At 43.3% G+C, this 17,782-nt stretch overlaps 1 protein-coding gene across 2 annotated transcripts in view; it reads right to left on the bottom strand.

Moving 5' to 3' along the window:
* Positions 1–401: 401 nt before the first annotated feature.
* Positions 402–17,782, bottom strand: part of LOC129170496 (zinc finger and BTB domain-containing protein 7C) — a 59,000-nt gene continuing 41,619 nt past the window's right edge. Inside the window, exons 1-4 of one of the 2 annotated variants that reach the window (XM_054758158.1) lie at positions 12,081–12,363; positions 5,259–5,930; positions 4,548–5,188; positions 402–1,537 (exon numbers count right to left, since the gene is read on the bottom strand). In XM_054758158.1, coding sequence (XP_054614133.1) covers positions 1,012–1,537; positions 4,548–5,188; positions 5,259–5,909 — 1,818 coding nt within the window. In that variant the 5' untranslated portion in view covers positions 5,910–5,930; positions 12,081–12,363 and the 3' untranslated portion in view covers positions 402–1,011. Of the gene's footprint in view, positions 1,538–4,547; positions 5,189–5,258; positions 5,931–12,080; positions 12,364–17,782 lie in introns of those variants that run through there. The other variant, XM_054758157.1, reaches the window with a different exon arrangement.

Here is a 17,782-nt window from a genome sequence, read left to right as displayed (position 1 = left end):
ATAAAATAACTATAAATATAATATAGATAAAATTAAAAAATATATAAAATATAAAAAAGAACATTTTAAATAAGAAAATTAACCTAAATACAAATAATGATTATTAAAAAATATATAAATTAATGGTGTGTAATGATCGCTCATTATTTCAGTCCAATTACTAGAAGTCTCTAATAAAATAATAAATTACACATATATAGATACCACAGTATGTAATTATATATTTTAATTTGTTCAAAAATTATTTTAAATATATAAACATGTAATAATATAATTATTTTGGCCTAATCTATTTGTAGTCTATCAATAATGATTCATGATAATGATTTTCAAGTGTAATCATCTATCTATAATGATTTTGTCTATTCATGTAAAGAAGCTCTTACACCAAAACAACAATGTTCAACATTTAAAGTCTTTATAAAACATTTGCAAAATATAGCCAAGGTTCATTCATTGTTTTAAATATGCATAAATAGCACAAAAAAGAAAATAACAAATACCTTCCTCCATTTTCAAGTCAAATAAATGTGATTGTTGGCAGCAGAAAAAAGACGAGCGTCGAAAAAGCCCAGAAAGCGTGAGCGTCCTTATGGAGAAACATTATTTATCAATGATATAGTGTCGTATTAAAGTGTTTTCTTTATGGTATTACCTGCAAAGGAAATGACACATGGTGTGTTTATGTACAATAGTGCAGTAGACGTGCTTATTTAGGTGACTTCAATGTGTTTTTTTTGCTTTATTGTGTGTATTTTTTTACCGCACGAGTCCTGATTCTTCCATAATAAATGTTTTACATTCATCGTTGTCACTAATGCCAATACAATAACAGGCGCTATAGACTTCCTGAACATGAACGCATCGTTGCGTTTCTCTTTTAAATTCCAAATCTTCCTTGTAAACATTGACGGGGCTTCTCAGAGTCTTTGTATTGTTCTTTTTAGCAGAAAATAAAAGGCCAGCAGGCTTCAGGAAGTTCACTGATTTGTTTGTCTTTCAAAAAGGTCTTCATGTGGCCGTCTCAGGGATGGGAGGGGCTCGCTCCAGTCTCATGGTCCAGGGGTCAGAGGTCGGCGCGTAATATGGTGATCTGGTGAGTACGTCTTCTCCCGCCACGGCGAAGGCGAACACGCCTCGCGGCCTCTCCGCTCCTTCATTTTGCTCTTCTCCGTTAAAACCCAGTCCGCGGCTCTTCCCTTCCTCGTACGCCGACTTAAACCCACCACCGGTGGTGACGTTGGTGGTGGGCGGGCACAGGAAGTTACCCGCCGGCGCCGTAGACCTCCATGTGGCGGGTTTCCGTCCCCGGCGGGGGCGGGAGATTCGGCAGCTCTGCCTCTTGATGTGTCGGTGTAGGTGGTCGGAGCGCGTGAAGCTCTTGTAGCAGTGCTCGCACTGGTAGGGACGCACGCCCGTGTGGATGCGCAGGTGGTTCTTCAGGTCATAGTTGTGCACAAACTTGGAGTTGCAGTGAAGGCAGATGTACGGCCGCTCGCCCGTGTGCTTCCTCATGTGGATCTTCAGCTTGTCCTGTCTGGTGACGCAACAAAGAACATATTTGGAATCATGGCGCAGCGCATCACAATCCACTCATTGTGTTGACTGTACGGAGTGCACTACTTGGCTGCAACCAGCAGAGGCACTGCTGAGTCACTTTCAGCTAGTTTGCAGTCGAAAGAAAAGAGACCAGAGAACTCCCTCAGGCAGTATTATTCTGCTCAGTACGACACTGGCATGTGGAGTTCAGGAGTTCAGCACATTACGGAGAGAGATAGCTAGCTTTGTAAATAACGTGACGGCACAATGAAGCAGGGCGACATAATCCGTTAATCCGTCTTTTTTTATGTTCTTGTTGTCACACTACTCCAATCAACAGACTGCACCTGTACCTACGCACGGCCCTTTACGGACCATACTGCCACCTTTTGGGTTCTAAAGTGGTACAGTGCAGTTAATTAGGATTTATTTCAATGCTAATTACATATTTTAATAATAGAAACACAAGAAAATATACAGAATTGGGTAGAAACAGTGCCTTTGAGCCTATTTATGTACCTCAAAGCAGAGCCAACTGGCCCATTAGGCAATATAGGTGGATGCTAAGGGCAGCGTGGCCTCCAGGGGGCACCAAAAATCCGCAAAAAATCCACCTTCAATATAATTATATTAAAACTAGTAAATACTATGAAGTCTTAAAATGGAAATGTTCACATTAATTCAAACGTCCCAATTAATATTACTACAAATACATAGTTGTGCATGTAGTTTCATATACAGTAGGTATTTTATATAGCTTCTGTATATGGTGTTCCCTCGCTACATCGCGGTTCACCTTTCAGATTTTTATAAAGTGCCATTTTCCACATGTTTTTTTTATCAGCGTATGAACGCGCATTGTGAACTTTGACAGTTTAAACAAGAGAGAAATGTGATCAAATGTTCATGCCTGTCTGAGAAAAGTGTATCAAGTGTGTGATGAGGGGGGGTTACAGCCTTAAAGAATAGATAATAATTGATCAAAAATAGAGTCGGCTACTTCGCGGATTTCACTTATTGTGGCTATTTTGGGAACCTTTCCCCCGCAATAAGCGAGAGAACACTGTTTTATTTAGTTCTTGTTAGCGATGCTCCGATCAGGGTTTTAAGCTGCCGATTCCGATCATCCAGGACTGAAATCGTCCGATACCGATCACATGGATTAATGATACATTTGTCAATGTATTTATGATGAGTGCTGTTGGCCAGGGGTGCCGTATAAAGGGGAAAAGTCAGGACAATTCCAAGGTACCTTCACTGCCAGGGGGCCAAAAAGTAGGTAATTACTAATAAAATGAGTAATTAATTAATAAAGGGGGGGGCAACGTGATTTTTTTCATGGGACCCCTGTTTTCATGCACCCCTGTCTATATTTGACTTATGTTTTCGAGAGAGCATACATCACTGGTGAAACTTCCACGCCTTCTTGGACGTGAGAGTACATTGGTGGCGCTCAAGCAGGACTTTCAGGTAAGTGAGAGAGCACTCAGCGAACTCGGTGTCTTCCACCGCTGAAAAAAAGCTGGTCATCTCATATTTGGCGGGTAATTTGCTTAGCCTTCTGACTGTCACGCGCACACGAGCGAGCGTTGTCCAGTGTTGGCAGCCATTTGACTGATGATCACCCCGTGAGCCTCGAACTCACCATACGCCGTCCAGTGTTTGTTCTTCCAAAACGTTTTTTATCATGCTACCACACGGCAGACACAATTGAAAACATGTTATTTAAATAGTTTATTGATTGTTGTGTTTATTATTATTTATTTACTTACTGTTGTAAGGGTATTTATATTGTATTTCAGATTTATTTGTAATTTGGCAACCATGTAAATTGGGTGACACGGTAAAAACAATGCCATTCTATTTCTTCTGTGTGTACAGTGCGACTATGGAGGGGGGGTGCCATTATAAAGTCTCGCCCAGGGCGCCGCTTTAAGTAGGGCTGACTCTGCTTCAAAGTATTATAGTACACTAATGTGCTCCACAGAGCTAATTGTTTTATTATCCAAGGCAAGTACCACCTTAAAAATAATTTGCTTTGCTAGTACCACCATTTTTGCTACCTCCGCCTTCTTTCATGATACGCTCCTGAGCGCTACGTGCACGACCAGTGGTACTCCTACCACAGGTTGAGACTCGCTGTTCTCAGGCTTCAGCCATCGTAGCCTTAAAGGTGTAATGATGACAGTAAGTGTCGAAAGACAAAGTTTGTGCTGCTAGAAGTGGAAAGTATGCCGAAGATGTGGGAGAGTGACACATCCCTCGGTAAGAAATGGGTGTTTTCCACACTTTTAAGATCTTTGATCTGCAAATGAGGTCTCTTTAGAGATGAACGCTAGAGACAGAATGGTGGGCGGTTCGCTTTCCGTTAAACCCACTGCTCTTTTGACACCAAGGACAAGAAAGGTGCTGGCAGCGAGTCTAGGGTGTCTTTGGCCTGTTGTCAGCTGGGGTAGGCCCCAGCTCCTCTGTGATCTTGACCTGGACAAGCTGTATAGAAAATGCATGGTTGTATGTCTACATGTGAATGTGATTGGATCGGTTCAGCGTTCATCACATTCCTGCCTAAACTAGCCAGTAAGAGGAGGCCTGGAAGGGATTGTCCGCTTATCCTGTTTGGGGTCGTAAGTGTGCTAGAGCCTATCACAGCAGACTACAAGCTAGACTGGTCACCAGCCAATCACTGGGCACATACAGACAACCAACCATTCATTTTCAACACTGCTTATAATGTTCACGGTCATGAGTGAGCTGGAGCCTATCCCAGCTGACTTAATGAAAGAGATGAGGTACACCTGGGATTGGTCGGCTGTCAATCACAGGGCACAACGAGATGAACATCCACCATCTTCTATACCGCTCTACCACTCTTGTCAGGCTCGCAGGTAAGCAGGAGCCTATCCCAGCTAAGGTTGGTTAGGGGGTTTACTGTTCCCAAGCGTACCTTGGCAAGGTGTCTAATAGGTCGCACAGTCTGACCCCCATGTGTCTGAAAGTGATGGTCTCACCTGGTGAAGCGCACCTCGCAAATGGTACACATGTAAGGTTTTTCTCCCGTGTGCGTCCTCATGTGTCGCGGTAGTTTCCCGGCGCCTTGTATGATCTTGTTGCAGATGGGACACTGCTGCGAAGACTTGGGCTTCATCTTCCTCTCCTCCTCCAGCTGCCAGGGAGGGAAGAGCGCCCCCAGGTGGGACGCTGAGTTCAGGAAGCTCAGGTAGGACCGCAAGTCTGCCTCATCCTTGACCGCCGAGGGCGGCGGCACGGGACCCGAGGCGCTGACAGTGCCACACAGGCCCGAGCTGACAAACTCCTTCAGGAAGTCGCTGTGGAGCAGACTGGGCGGGACTTCCTCTTTCATTTCCTCTTTGATGATCTCTCGCTTGACAGCCAGATTGAGAGGGCTGGGGGCGGCGGGCGGCAGGAAGGCGCCCGGGGACGCCCCCGTGTGAGGGTGCTGATGGAGGCTGGAGTCGAGGAAGCTCTGTGGGAATCCTGGGAAGTCCGCTGCCCACATGGAGGGGTAGAAGGCGGGGAGGAGAGGGGAGAAGTTGGCCCTCCTGTCCAAGGTGGACATACGGGGGTACAGGCCGTCCTGGAGGAGCGACGCAATAGAGAAGTCCTTCAGAGCGCGATTCTCCAAAGTCTCCTGCAACACGACAACGTTAGCGCCAATGAAAATGTTTAGCATAAAAGGGAAGTTTCATTTCAGTCGCTACCTGCTTTCCACTCATGTTGTCAGCTGACGTCTCCTGGTAGGAGGAGGTGCTGGGGGGCGGCGACTCATCCACCCCCATGGGCTCCGCCCTGCTTTCCAATGACCTCAGCGACCTCTCGTCGTCGTCGTCCTCCTCCTGATCTTCATTCCTTGACTCCGCTTCTTCTTCCTCCTCATCCTCCTCCTCGTCTTCCTCCATGTCCCTCCCTCCACCCCCTCCCCCACTGTCCATGATCTCCAGGCACACGTTTATGATGCACGGGATCTCCAGCATCCGAGCGGCGTTCAAGATCTCCTTCACGTTGGACGTCGTCACCGTCAGCGTGGAGGTGTAGGCGAACTCCAAGATGGCCGTCAGCGAATCCGGGGCTACAAAGTCTATTTCGTAGATGGCAGCGGTGGCTGTGGAGGCAGCGGTGTGGAGGTGGCGCCCATCCTCTGGGCCTCCCGTGGCCACTGTGAAGAGCTTCTTGAAGTACTGACTGCAGGCCGCCAGCACCGAGCGGTGAGTGCGGTACTCTTGGTCGCGTACAATGAGGATGACGTCGCAGAGGAGGCCGTCACGCCGCTGCTCGTTGAGGCTGCACAGGACATCGCTGCTGTGGTTTGGGAAGGGGATCCCGATCCGGTCTTCCTCCCTGTGGTGGACCATCCTCTGGTCTCTGGTGCTGATCTAGGTAGGAGCCAACATACCAAATTAAAGCTTTTAGCATTTCTTTGAAACTTTAGTGGCGAAATTCTTCATAACATATTATATTACACGAAAATGGATGTATGGCTATTTTATTCGCATTTCGCATTTAAAAAAAAATTGTTTTGTTTAAAAAAATAAAATAAAATAGCCACATTAAAATAATAAACTGTATTTTAATAAAAACCCCACCTAAAAAGGGTAAAATGTCTATTAGAATTTTAAATCTAAAAAAATAAAATATCAAGTAATTTGGGGAAAAATACGAAGAAAAGGTTTGTAATAAATGTACAAAAAAAAAATCAAAATTTCAAAGTATTTTTAAAAGGACTATAATCATACTTATTATAATAATAATACAAAGCGTAATATATTTTTATTTCATTTATATTTTATTAAAATTGTATATACTCGACACTATTTATCTTTTTTTTTTTTTTGCTGTTTGCTTGGAGAAATGACATGTTCTACTGTTTAACCTTTCAAGCTTTAAGTTGGCAAATACGGTTCCTAGCCCTAAAAAACGTTTCAAAAATTGGAAACTGTTTTACGTCCGTGTTCGACCATCGCATTAGACACACAAATGCAACAGTGCCATGTCAGCAGACATCACTGTGCTGCTCTTCCGTACGAGCTGGCCCACAGGGAACCCCGTCATCTTGATAAGACGCCTTGTTAGAACAGAAAAATGACACGTTACAGAGGGTGGGACGGGCTGCCTATATGTCATAGACGACGTGTTCAATCAAAACGCGGAAACTTGAGAACCGCAAATGAGGTCAGATTGTTCTCAAGATTATCACATCCTGCCAGGAGGCCCACTCTGCTCTTTCTTTCAGAATCAAGCGAGTCCCCCTGAGTGCTTACTTAACTTCTTTTTACGCTTGAAGGACAGAATGTTCAAATGTAACTAAAACATTGCTTGTGCTGTTTGTTAAACGTTTCATGATGGTGACGGTCTGACCCTGACAAAGGGTCAAACTGAATAAATCATTGGTTAAGGAGCATCCTGGAGCGAAATGTTTTCAACCTTAAGAGGTTAAAAGTATAAAAAAACAATCCCTCAGTTGACCTGCAGCCACACGCCTCAGATACCGGCCTTCTGCGTGGTTATTCTCTTGTTGCTAGGGGACAGTTGCTATGTTGACACCATTCATAGAGTTATTAAAAGGACGCGGCTACACAGGATACCTGTGTAAATATCTTGTGGGGAAAAAAGTTCAACAAAAGAGCATCAGTCAAAGATGAGATGACAGTTTTATGACGTCCTGGGAGTGGAGTGACAACTCCACTGTACTACGTCCACACCTATTGTACACGGCTATGCTCATTATAAGTGGAAATCCAAGTCACAAGACGGTAATAGAACCATTGGATTTCGCTCAGCTAATCAGTGAAGCAAAGAAATCATAAGAAAATGAAATGACGCTCCTATAGCACACTTAGAAAGCTAACTATCTAAAGATAATGATTTAAACATTTTAAGAGTGGAAGTCTACGCATCATGGTGTTTTTTTTTTTAAATCCTTCGAGCTGAAAATGCATACATAGACTTTTAAGCACATGCAAAAGCAACAGAGGCCTGAAGAAAGTCGTAGCTGAAAAAGGCACGCTAACAACAAAGGAAAAGTCACACATGCTAACAACTTTATTGTAGGGCATACATTATAAGAAAACATGTCCAAAAAAGCTAAACTCACGGGGGTTACCTTCGGATGACAAAAAAACCCACCAATATCAGACATAATCCACAAATGCCTATTTTTGATACTCTAAACTAGGGGTGTTCAAAATTCAAATAGGTCCAGAGACAGAAAAGGTCCTCAAACTCAGGGCCAAATCCTTTCCATTTTTCCCCGTAACTTTCACTCATCTCGCTGTTGTCTTTATCCGTATATGTATACAGTATATCTATCATCGGTATCTGTCGTATTTACAGTTGCGGTGTTTAGTGGCAATGCACAGATTTGATTGGCTGACCGACATCACGTGGGCTGGCTCGCACGCACCTGCACGCAATTGGGTCAGTGGATTTCTTGATTGGATCAACTGGTGTAAAAAAAATAATAAAAGTGCCCCATAAAATCTTAAAATATATGGACCAAAGGTCCATGTCCGTATTGGACGCCGTCTGGGTCCAGACTTGGACTGCGGTGCGCCAGTTAGTGCCCTAAAGCGCTCCCTGCTCTGAACCGTTTTGCAGATTAAGAATTGCAGGCATACAGTGTACAGAATAGTGAAGTTACACAACACCACGTCTCGGCAAAGCATCTTTTTGCTGGAAAATGTTGAGTGAATTGACTTGTGAGACAGTATAGCTGTAGCACTCTTTATCCCCTGCTGATATTGCCATCAGTCCGCTATTTATTTAAGTCATAAGAAACCAAATTATTTACTATCCAATGAAGCAAAAAGAAATCCGCAAATATGCGAGGGAGCGAATGCCAAACGGTAAATGGGTGGGAATCTGCTGTATGGGAAACATGTCAACATTAAATAACTCTTGTAATGAACTAAAGCAATTTTCAGGGGTTAAAAAAAGTATTTTTAAGAATAATAACGAGTTTTATGCACTCTTTTAGGCATTCTGGAATCCACGTTGTTGTGAACCAACCTAATAAGGTGATAAACTTCCAAGCGCTTGTCATCAGGCTCTTTCAGCTTGAACAAAGTCAACGGTGACGAGGAAATCTTACGCGTGGACTGAAAGTGAAGCCACACTGAACAAAAACTTAGGCGGTCATCATAATTGAAAGACATGTTGGGGGGGAAAAAAATGTTCCCGTAAAATTTTAAATAATTAAAAAACAAACAAATAAAAACGACAAAAAAAGTCAGATTTTTCTGAGCTAAAACAAATTTTGTGCCTGCACATAAGCCCAAAAACACCGCAGCAAATGAAATGGTTGCCCCCTAAGGGGAGACAACAAAGCTGTTTATGTGACAGCACCATAAAGAGAAAGCGTGGGTACAAGGTGAGAGAAGCTGTGCTGACAAAGCGATTAGTCGGGCCTGTAAACTTCCCTAACAGGTTGCACAAACAGAAGAAGAGGGGCCCCTCCCTGAGAGGGCCTGCCAAGGCAAACAAAAAAAATGAGAGAAAGTCAGAGTGGGAGGACTGTCATTTTGTTTGCTCGAGGTCCATCCTAAAACAACCAGCCCTTCACCCCCCACCTCCTGGAATGACACGTGCTGCCTCCTCTCCCACCGCTAGCTTTAGCTTTGACTCGCAGTGGCCAGCCCCTAATTACAACGTGGAGAGGATCTAAGGAGGATGTGCCACATAGACATTGGGTGGGGGAGGTTAGGGTGGGGGGTGGTGCTGGTGGAGGGCATGGCTTCCTCACCGCAAGTGACATCTCTCCAGCCAAACGCCCTTGTTAACCCCTAACACGCCCCTTCCACCAGCGCTGATAAATACCACTTAGGCAGGCTACGTCACAAGCTACACTCTGACTACTTCCAATTTGTCTCACACAGAGTAGACATCACATAGTTGACAAATTTACTGGCGAGGTTACAGTACGGTACAGTTTGCGTGGCTACTTGTTGCTAGGTGGAGTTCATAGGACAAATAATAACTGCCCTATCGGCTAATGAAGTTGGCATAGACAAGCCACGACCCCTAGTTAGTTTGAATGAGAAACATAAGAAAACGACATACCTGTAGATCCTATGCACAATTTGTGGCACATAATCATTTGTGCCCCAAAAATAAAAATTAAAAATCCGGCATCTACTGCCACACGCAGCTGCGTAAGGACAGGGAGGGTTGGCAAGTCGAACACACAGAAAAGTACACATACACCAGCCTGTTTTAAGCAGATTCCGAGTTGGCGAACTGCAGGCATTGTTGTCATACAATGTATAATGGAGCAAGGACATTTCATTTATCTGATTGTCAGCTACTGCTTGATCGTCAAACATTCGGATTGTGTGAAATTTTAAGCAGCACTTTCGACTGAGAATTATGTCGCTTTATGTCTTTTTTTTTTTTTAGTTTCTGTCACAAATCAAGACACAAATAATAGTATTGTTCTTCTTTCCTTTCTTTTGTTAGCATCTCCATTCCACAGACAACTGAGGGGCTATCCACACGGAAATATTTCAAGGTCAAAACGTCAAAGCATTTTAGCGTTTCAGCCTCTCACCCACATGGAAACGGCGTTCTGGGTGCCCTGAAATGGTGTTTTTTGAAAACAGCTCCAAAATCTAAAAAATGCCGTCTCGTCTTTTCTGCATATGACGAGCAATCCGAAGCTGTTTTTGAAACGATGACGTCAGCCACCCGTCGCGGTCACGTGACCAGAAGTAAGCTTTGATGACAAGCCACCATCATATTTGAATATTTCGAGTGTCATGACTCACCACAGTCGACATTGTTCCAGTATTTTCTTGCCTTATACGCCCCAAAATGACACATGTGTAATTCCACATTCCGTCGTAAGTCTAGACGAGCCTTGGAAAGTGGAAAACGATGGACTTAAATGTGCATGCGTCCTTTCTTCTTCTACGGTATGGTGCGTCACGAGGTTTCGTTTGCGTGCGCCGTGTTTATCGTTTTCACTTAGTGATCCATTCTCGTCTGGATGCAACGATGTTAATCCAGGACAGCGTGGACGCAAATTTTTTTCAACTTGCCAAAAAAACATCTCAGGTGTGGACAGGGCCGGAAACATCTTCTTCCTGATTAGTTTGACGGTTTGTAATGCAAAAAAATGTGCATTGCCGCCACCTAGAGGACTTATAGAAGAGCATACACCCGAAAACCAACATGAAAAGCCTACCATGTACGACCACAGTATGGATATGCGACAAAATGACCCCCCTATTGAGTCCTTGTGCCACAAGGGCTCCATTTGCTGGATCTGGTGGTGCACCATCTGACTTGCCCCTAATGCAAAATGGCCATAAGCAAAACGTCGTACGAAAATAATCAACTGCTCAGACTTCTAATGAACTGTAGACATTTCTGTCAACCCTCATCACTATGTGTCACCTCCCTCAGCACCATCCTCTCCTCATCACGAGGTCCTAAGTGGTACCTGGCCAGGCTCAGTCCACAAATCAGCCAACGGGTGTCACAAGCAAACACGCCAAGGTCTAAACTAAAATTCACTGTCAGACCAGTGCAGGAAATCATTACCAGGCCGAAAAGTTGTCACACACTTATCATGTAGTCAGCACCACTCCTGCCTCTTATTAAAAGAACATTTTATAACATTTGACCTTGTGTTGATGTAGTGTGTTATGCAGCCACCTTAGTTGGAGGATACTTTTTTTTTTTTTTTTTTTTGCAAATTGATTTTTTTGTGTGTAAGTTTGCTCATTTATCACACACGCATTTGCTTATTAATATTGTATGTCTTTATTTAGTGATTCATTTGCGTGAATGTGCCTCTTGGGAAGTGGCATTTATTTTATTTATATTTGTTATATATATTTTTACATTTATTTTCATGTTATTATTCATTATTATCAATTGTATTTCATTTCGACTGTTGTCTTCATCAGTTAGAATATTTTAAAAACACAGCTTTTTGACTAAAACCATTAAAATAAAAACTGGGTATTCATTTATGCTCATTACATTTCTTCTCTTAAAAAACGTTGAATGCACTGTATTTAAAAAGATTGAAAGCCTTGTTTTAAAAAATAGCTACAGATAAAGACAGAATATTACGCCAAAATTAAGGAATACATGCGTGCGCCCTTTTTCGATAACGTAAATCTATTTAGGTGTTCTTTTTTAGGTTGAATGTAGTTTAAGTGAATAACTTGCTGTGAGCACACATAACTGCAAACAAATATTACAGCAACACCACTCATTAGATGTCAGTAAGACACTTCGAATTGCTACTTAATCTTTTTTAACATTATGACTCAGAGATTTATGGGAAGTGTCAGAATAGGATATCAAACAGGGGTTGGCGAGAGAAAAAGAGATCAGATAAGACAATTAAATACAAGTCACAAACTTGTTTGCACCCCCTGTCGAGGCGGCACGCAAAGCTCCGTGTGATTAAGATGTACGCTAAGTGGCGCATGTGCGTTCTGTAGTACAAGCTTGTTCACACTTGTCCGCACAAAATCCAAAAACGTACACAGCAAATCTTACGTTCCGTCACCTACCTCAGTTGTCTTTTGTAAAGTCCACACTAGCGAAAGGTTCTGGTGGTCCTTTCTTGACCTCTCAGCATTGCCCCCGTTTGACTGTCGGTCAATCAATTTGTCTGTCAGTCAATCAAGCTCCCATTCATAAAAATGTCTAAAAAAAGAAGCCAGTGAAGAAAATCCAAAGCAGCCGAGGAGCGCAGGTTGCCGGGTGTGTGTGTGCTGAGAGTGTGTGTGAAGGCGAGCTGGGGAGTCAGGTTGTGTGCGCTGAGAGGAGCGCGAGAGGAAAAGGGAGGGAGGGCTGAATAGCAGAGCACTGCGCTGTGGAGATGTCGCACCGCTAGTTTTTATAGCAGGGTGGGTAGCTGCAAGATAATAATACCCCATCCTCCTCCACAACACAAGTCCAAGTGCACTGTGTAATAAGCCCCATGGCGCAGACACCCTCTGATTTAGGTCAGACAAAATGAATTTTTAGTTGTGTTCGAGGGACCGAGGGGCAAAGGAACTCCAAGGGGTTGTTTGGGGAGACTGAGGGAGGCGGGCGAGAAAATGTGGAAAACTATTTTGTCTTTTTACTGGGATGTCTGACAGCACGCAGTCGCAGGCAGACGCACGACTGCAATTCAAAGCTACTTTGTGGCACACTTGGAGCCAATGCAAGATCAATGTTGTCCTTTATTAATCATAATTTATCTTTTTCAACTCATTTTTTGGTTTTACAAACCATATAGATAATAGAGTACATGATGCAAAGAAAGGCAACAAATTGATGGATTATACATTGTTTGTCATTATCCCATAATCATAATAACGCATTATCTTCACACTTCCAACATTAAAGTTTTTTGTCCCATCAGGGTTCGCCACAGCGAATCAGTCGCATGATTTGATTACTTCTTACACCGGATGGCCTTCCTGACGCAGCCCTCCCATTTATCTGGGCTTGAGACCAGCACATCTCCAATGGCTGGATGTCGGGGCCCCAGCCGGGAATCGACCTACCCCGTCAGCATTCCACCGTCAGGGAAAACATTAAAGTCTATTTAATTAATGACAAAATATGAAATTGCTTTTTTTTTTTTTTTTTTTTTTTTACTTAAGCACAACATTTTACATTGAAATAATAATGACAACTGAAATCAAATTTGAACTGACTACCAGAATTTGTTCTTCGTTAACAGATTGTGTTGTGTGGTCGCTGGCCCGGCAGAATTCAAAGCTAATTCATAGCATAGGCTCATTCGTACATGCCCCTCAAGTCAGGAAAAATATTCATATTGTCAATGTCTGATGAAGGCATGTACAGTCGTCCCTTGCTACACCGCGGTCTGAACATCGCACCCTCACACCATTGCGGTTTTACAAACATTGATTAATTAATAAATGATCTCTGTTTTGTGGTTGAACATGGTCTGCATATTTAAGCAAATTGTACGTATGCATGGCCTTAATTGAACTTTTTCAAGCATGAAAATGGCTAAATGAATGAAAATACAAATGTAAGGCATTCAAAAGACGTGATATGAAGTGCATTACAGTAGTCGTGACTTGAAGCGGGGCCTGGGAAGAGACGTGTGTGACGTCAGGTAGCTAGAATTGACTGTTAGCTGAGTGCTCGCAGCAGGTTAGCTGGGTAGAGAGTGGCTGACAGCAGCTCCTGTGTGAATGTTCACTGCATTTGTTCTGTGCTTGTTAAAAAAAACGACTGAAGCGCATTGTGAGTCCCTCCTTAACCATAAAGAGCGGCTGTAGAGTAGTATTCTACACCGGCCTCTAGGTGTCAGTAACATTACATTGATGAGACAATAGCCAACAGGAAGTACGCTGTCAATGCTAACGTGTGAGAATCTTATTTATGTCTAAGTTGGCTTATTTTCTATTACTATAGCTACATATTGGGTAATACAAGTGTAAAGGTGGGCATTATTTCATGCCTACCGGGCTGTAATAATAGTAAAAACAGTAAAAACAGTTTTTCTATGCTCTAACTATGACAATATTCCATTTATTAATATTGACTCCTACTTTGTGGAAATTCACTTATCGCGGAACCAATTACCTGCGATAAACGAGGGACGACTGTATAGTCAAATCTCGGTTTCCGAACTCTCCAGTTTTCGCATGATTCGGTTTTCAATGACAGTTTTTGCCAATTTGTGCCTTGGTTCTTGTACACTGTCTCGGTTATCGTACAATATTGTCATGAGTGAGTGTGCTGCTCTGCTGCCACCTAATGTTTGTTTTCCGTCACAGCACACTCAGCCATCAGGGGTGGAGCAGGCACACCTGTGTCCAATTAACGCTGGACTATTTAGACCAGGCAGCAACTTCACCTAGTTGCCAGAACATCTTCTCCTTATGCACACCTGATTCCCATTGTCTCTTGTACCCTGTTCCCTGTTCTGGTCTCGTTTGTCTTCACCGTGAGTGTTGTGTTTTTGCCTGCTTGTGTAGCATCGGACTTTGTATTGCTAGTCTTACCTTCTTCAGCTCTTAGCTTCTCCTGTTGCCTTTTGTAGCAGTGACTTTTGGTTTGTACTTTGTTTACCTGTTACCCGTGTGTACAGCGCCTTTAGTTATTTTTTCCCCGCGACTCGGTCCAGTGTTTTTGTTAGTATTTTTTCCCTCGTGGTCATTCTTAGTTATTGTTTTGTACTTTCTGTTTTCTTATTAAATTATTTTTTGTTACACGGAAGTGTCTCCTGTCCTTGTCTGCATTGTGAGTCCAATATACAACGCGCCATTTTGTGACAAATATGGCACAATACAAACTGTTTTTTTTATATTGCAAAAGGACGGCGTTAACGAAACAGATATCACTAACGATCGAAGATGTTGGGAAGTCGTTGGTGTGGAGCCCCTATAGTGCCATCTCCTGGATCCAGGGGCACTGCCCCCTGATAACTCTTATACTGTGTTACTATTGTGCCAGACTGTGTAGCAAGATTGAGAACAAAGGGAGCATTAGAAAAACACTTCATGTGATCAGTCCTCTCGCCAGTTACTACTGATAGCCATCATCAAGCCACCTTACACACCTGAAAAACAGAATGACTTGAGAAAAATCTTCAACGTAAAAGCTCACGGTACGCTCACTCACATGCGTGCATGAGGCGTGTGTCATATAATTAATGCAACTGCTCCTCCCACCATTTATAATGATATCCGCAATGTTGCATAATGTAACTAAACAGAAAGAATGAAAATAAGCTGCAAAATAATACAGTATTGTATGATGAAGTGATGGTGCAGGGGGACAGGAATGTTGTGAGTGTGCCCTAAGATATTTATTATTTCCCGCACAGAACTTACAACACACTTGTGAACGTTGTCTCGTTGGCCTAATAACACACAAGAAGAACGAGCCCACTTCCCGTCCTTTGGGGAGACAACACAGACCCGAGCAAACCACAGCCCGTCCTCTTGGTGAGTGACACTGTTTTGCACGGGGTGAGCGCTATGTGGCCAGCACACACTGGCATCCAGTATATATAAACGGGGGTTAGCCACTAACTGCTAGCAGGCCAGCCAGACGGCCAGAAAAACAACATTCATCCTATAAGATGGACCCGACTATTCTCGAGCTGCCTCTGGCGTCATAGCAACAAGCCGTAAGTGGCACCTGTGTCGAGGGCTTTGTGATGAAGGCTGGTGGACTTCCAGGGGCTTGTCACCGACACCCCCTGGGGGTTTTAATGGTGTAGTTTACTTGGTTATGTACGTTTGATATGCTATGAAACGGGACGACAACAACAAAGCAGTCATTGTAACTCCTCGGGGGAGGAGCTCGGGATGGGTGAGTCAAAGCATTGGACGTGACGCCATGAGACATCACTGATCATTTCTACTCAAGACCGTGATGATCTCGTAACCTCAACATCCTGTAAATATTATTATAAAGATCACATGACACGACCTTATGAACTTTTTGAGTCACAACTTAAGCCAGTAAGAATGTCAACAAGCTCTCCGCAGCATGCTTGGAAGAGGTGGGCCTGGTCCTGGCATGATTGTTCATGCACAAGCACACACGTGCATGAAATGTAGATGTGTTATATAGTTAATGTGATAGCCACTCCCACCAGTTATTAGTGATAACCGCTACATTGCATAATAGAAATGTATAGACTCAAAATAATCCACAAAGTCAAAGCCCTACAGTAGGCTTGCTCACGCATGGGCACATTTGTGCAACCTACAGGTCGTATATTTGATGCGAATGCTCCTCCCACCAGTTATTAATTATAACCGCCACCTTGCGAAAGAGCATGAACAAAAAGAATCAAAATAACCCACAAAGTCAAAACCCATGCTACACTTGCTTGCTCATGCACAGGCACATGCAAGCAATGTACAGGACATGTTATCGCTCCTCCCGCCAGTTATCAGTTATTAATGGTAACTGCCACCTTTCATGACAGAAATAAACAGAAAGGCTTGAAATAAACTACAAAGTCCAAACACAAGGTACATGTTTGCTTGCTCATGCACGAGTGACATGTACAGGCAGGCGTAATATATTTTATGTGACCGCTCCTTAGTTATTAACCGCTACCTTGCATAATAGAAATAAATACACTCAAAATAATCCACAAAGCCCACAGTTTGCTTGTGGGCACATTCGTGCAACCAATAGGTCATATAATCAATGCGATGGCTCCTCCCGCCAGTTATTGATGATAACCGCCACTTTCAATATTAAGAATAAACAGAAAGCCCACAGTATGCTTTCCCCTGCATGGGCACATGCGTAAGGTATAGTACGTGTTGCATAAACAATGCGATGGCTCCTCCTACCAGCTAATAATGATAACTACCATCTTCAATAGTAGAAATAAATGGAAAGACTCCAAATAATCAACAAAAGTCAAAAAGCCCACAGTACACCTGCTCATACATGAGCACATGCGTAAGGTACGTGTTACATAATCAATGCAATCTCTCCACCGCCAGTTATTTACACAATATAGAATAAACAGACTCAAAATGAGCTGCAGCAATGCAGAGATGTACAGTCTTTATTACAGTATTATAACAACATAGAACTTCTGTCTTGTTGTCATTTGATTGGTGTGGTACCAATACAGTATGTACTGTATATGTGTGTGTGTAGGGTCGCATGAGAGCTAACGAGGACAGCCTTGGTGGGACAGCCTCCGTCTGCCCTCAGGTAGCGTGTGTGTATTCTTGTGTGTGTGTGTGCGTATGTGTGTGTGTGTGTCAGCAGGAGAGCCCTGAGGCACCATGGCACCTCCTAATTAAAAGCAGTCAGGCTGCAGGGCAGGCCAGACAGATGCCTGTCACCACACACACACATACACACACACACACACACACACACACTAAAGAGCGACAATAAGACCCCGCTGCAACGAGGTGTGAGGTGCAGGTCAACTATTTTTGGGCCCGTCCACACAGCAACCACACAGGTAAGTCATGTTTCTGCATCACAGCCATAATCAGCAAAAAGACAAGAAGAAGGGAGAGCCAAGAGCCTGCATGGTTCCATTATGTGTGCTTGAAGGTTGAACTGAGGTTAAGCACTGTTCACCACACATGACACATAACAGCCTGTTTTGTTTTATTACCTATGCCAAGGGAGTCATGTGTTCATCTTGATTTGTTTAAGATTATTTAAAAACTACTCAACTGATAACGGAGGCAGACATTATACTGATACATGGCTTGCTGAAAATGACAACTAATTAATGTAGTTA

Source organism: Dunckerocampus dactyliophorus, chromosome 17 (genome assembly GCF_027744805.1).
Source record: "Dunckerocampus dactyliophorus isolate RoL2022-P2 chromosome 17, RoL_Ddac_1.1, whole genome shotgun sequence".
NCBI classification, from domain to species: domain Eukaryota; kingdom Metazoa; phylum Chordata; class Actinopteri; order Syngnathiformes; family Syngnathidae; genus Dunckerocampus; species Dunckerocampus dactyliophorus.
Note: the sequence above shows the minus strand (reverse complement) of the source record. Positions and strands in the feature narration are given on the sequence as shown.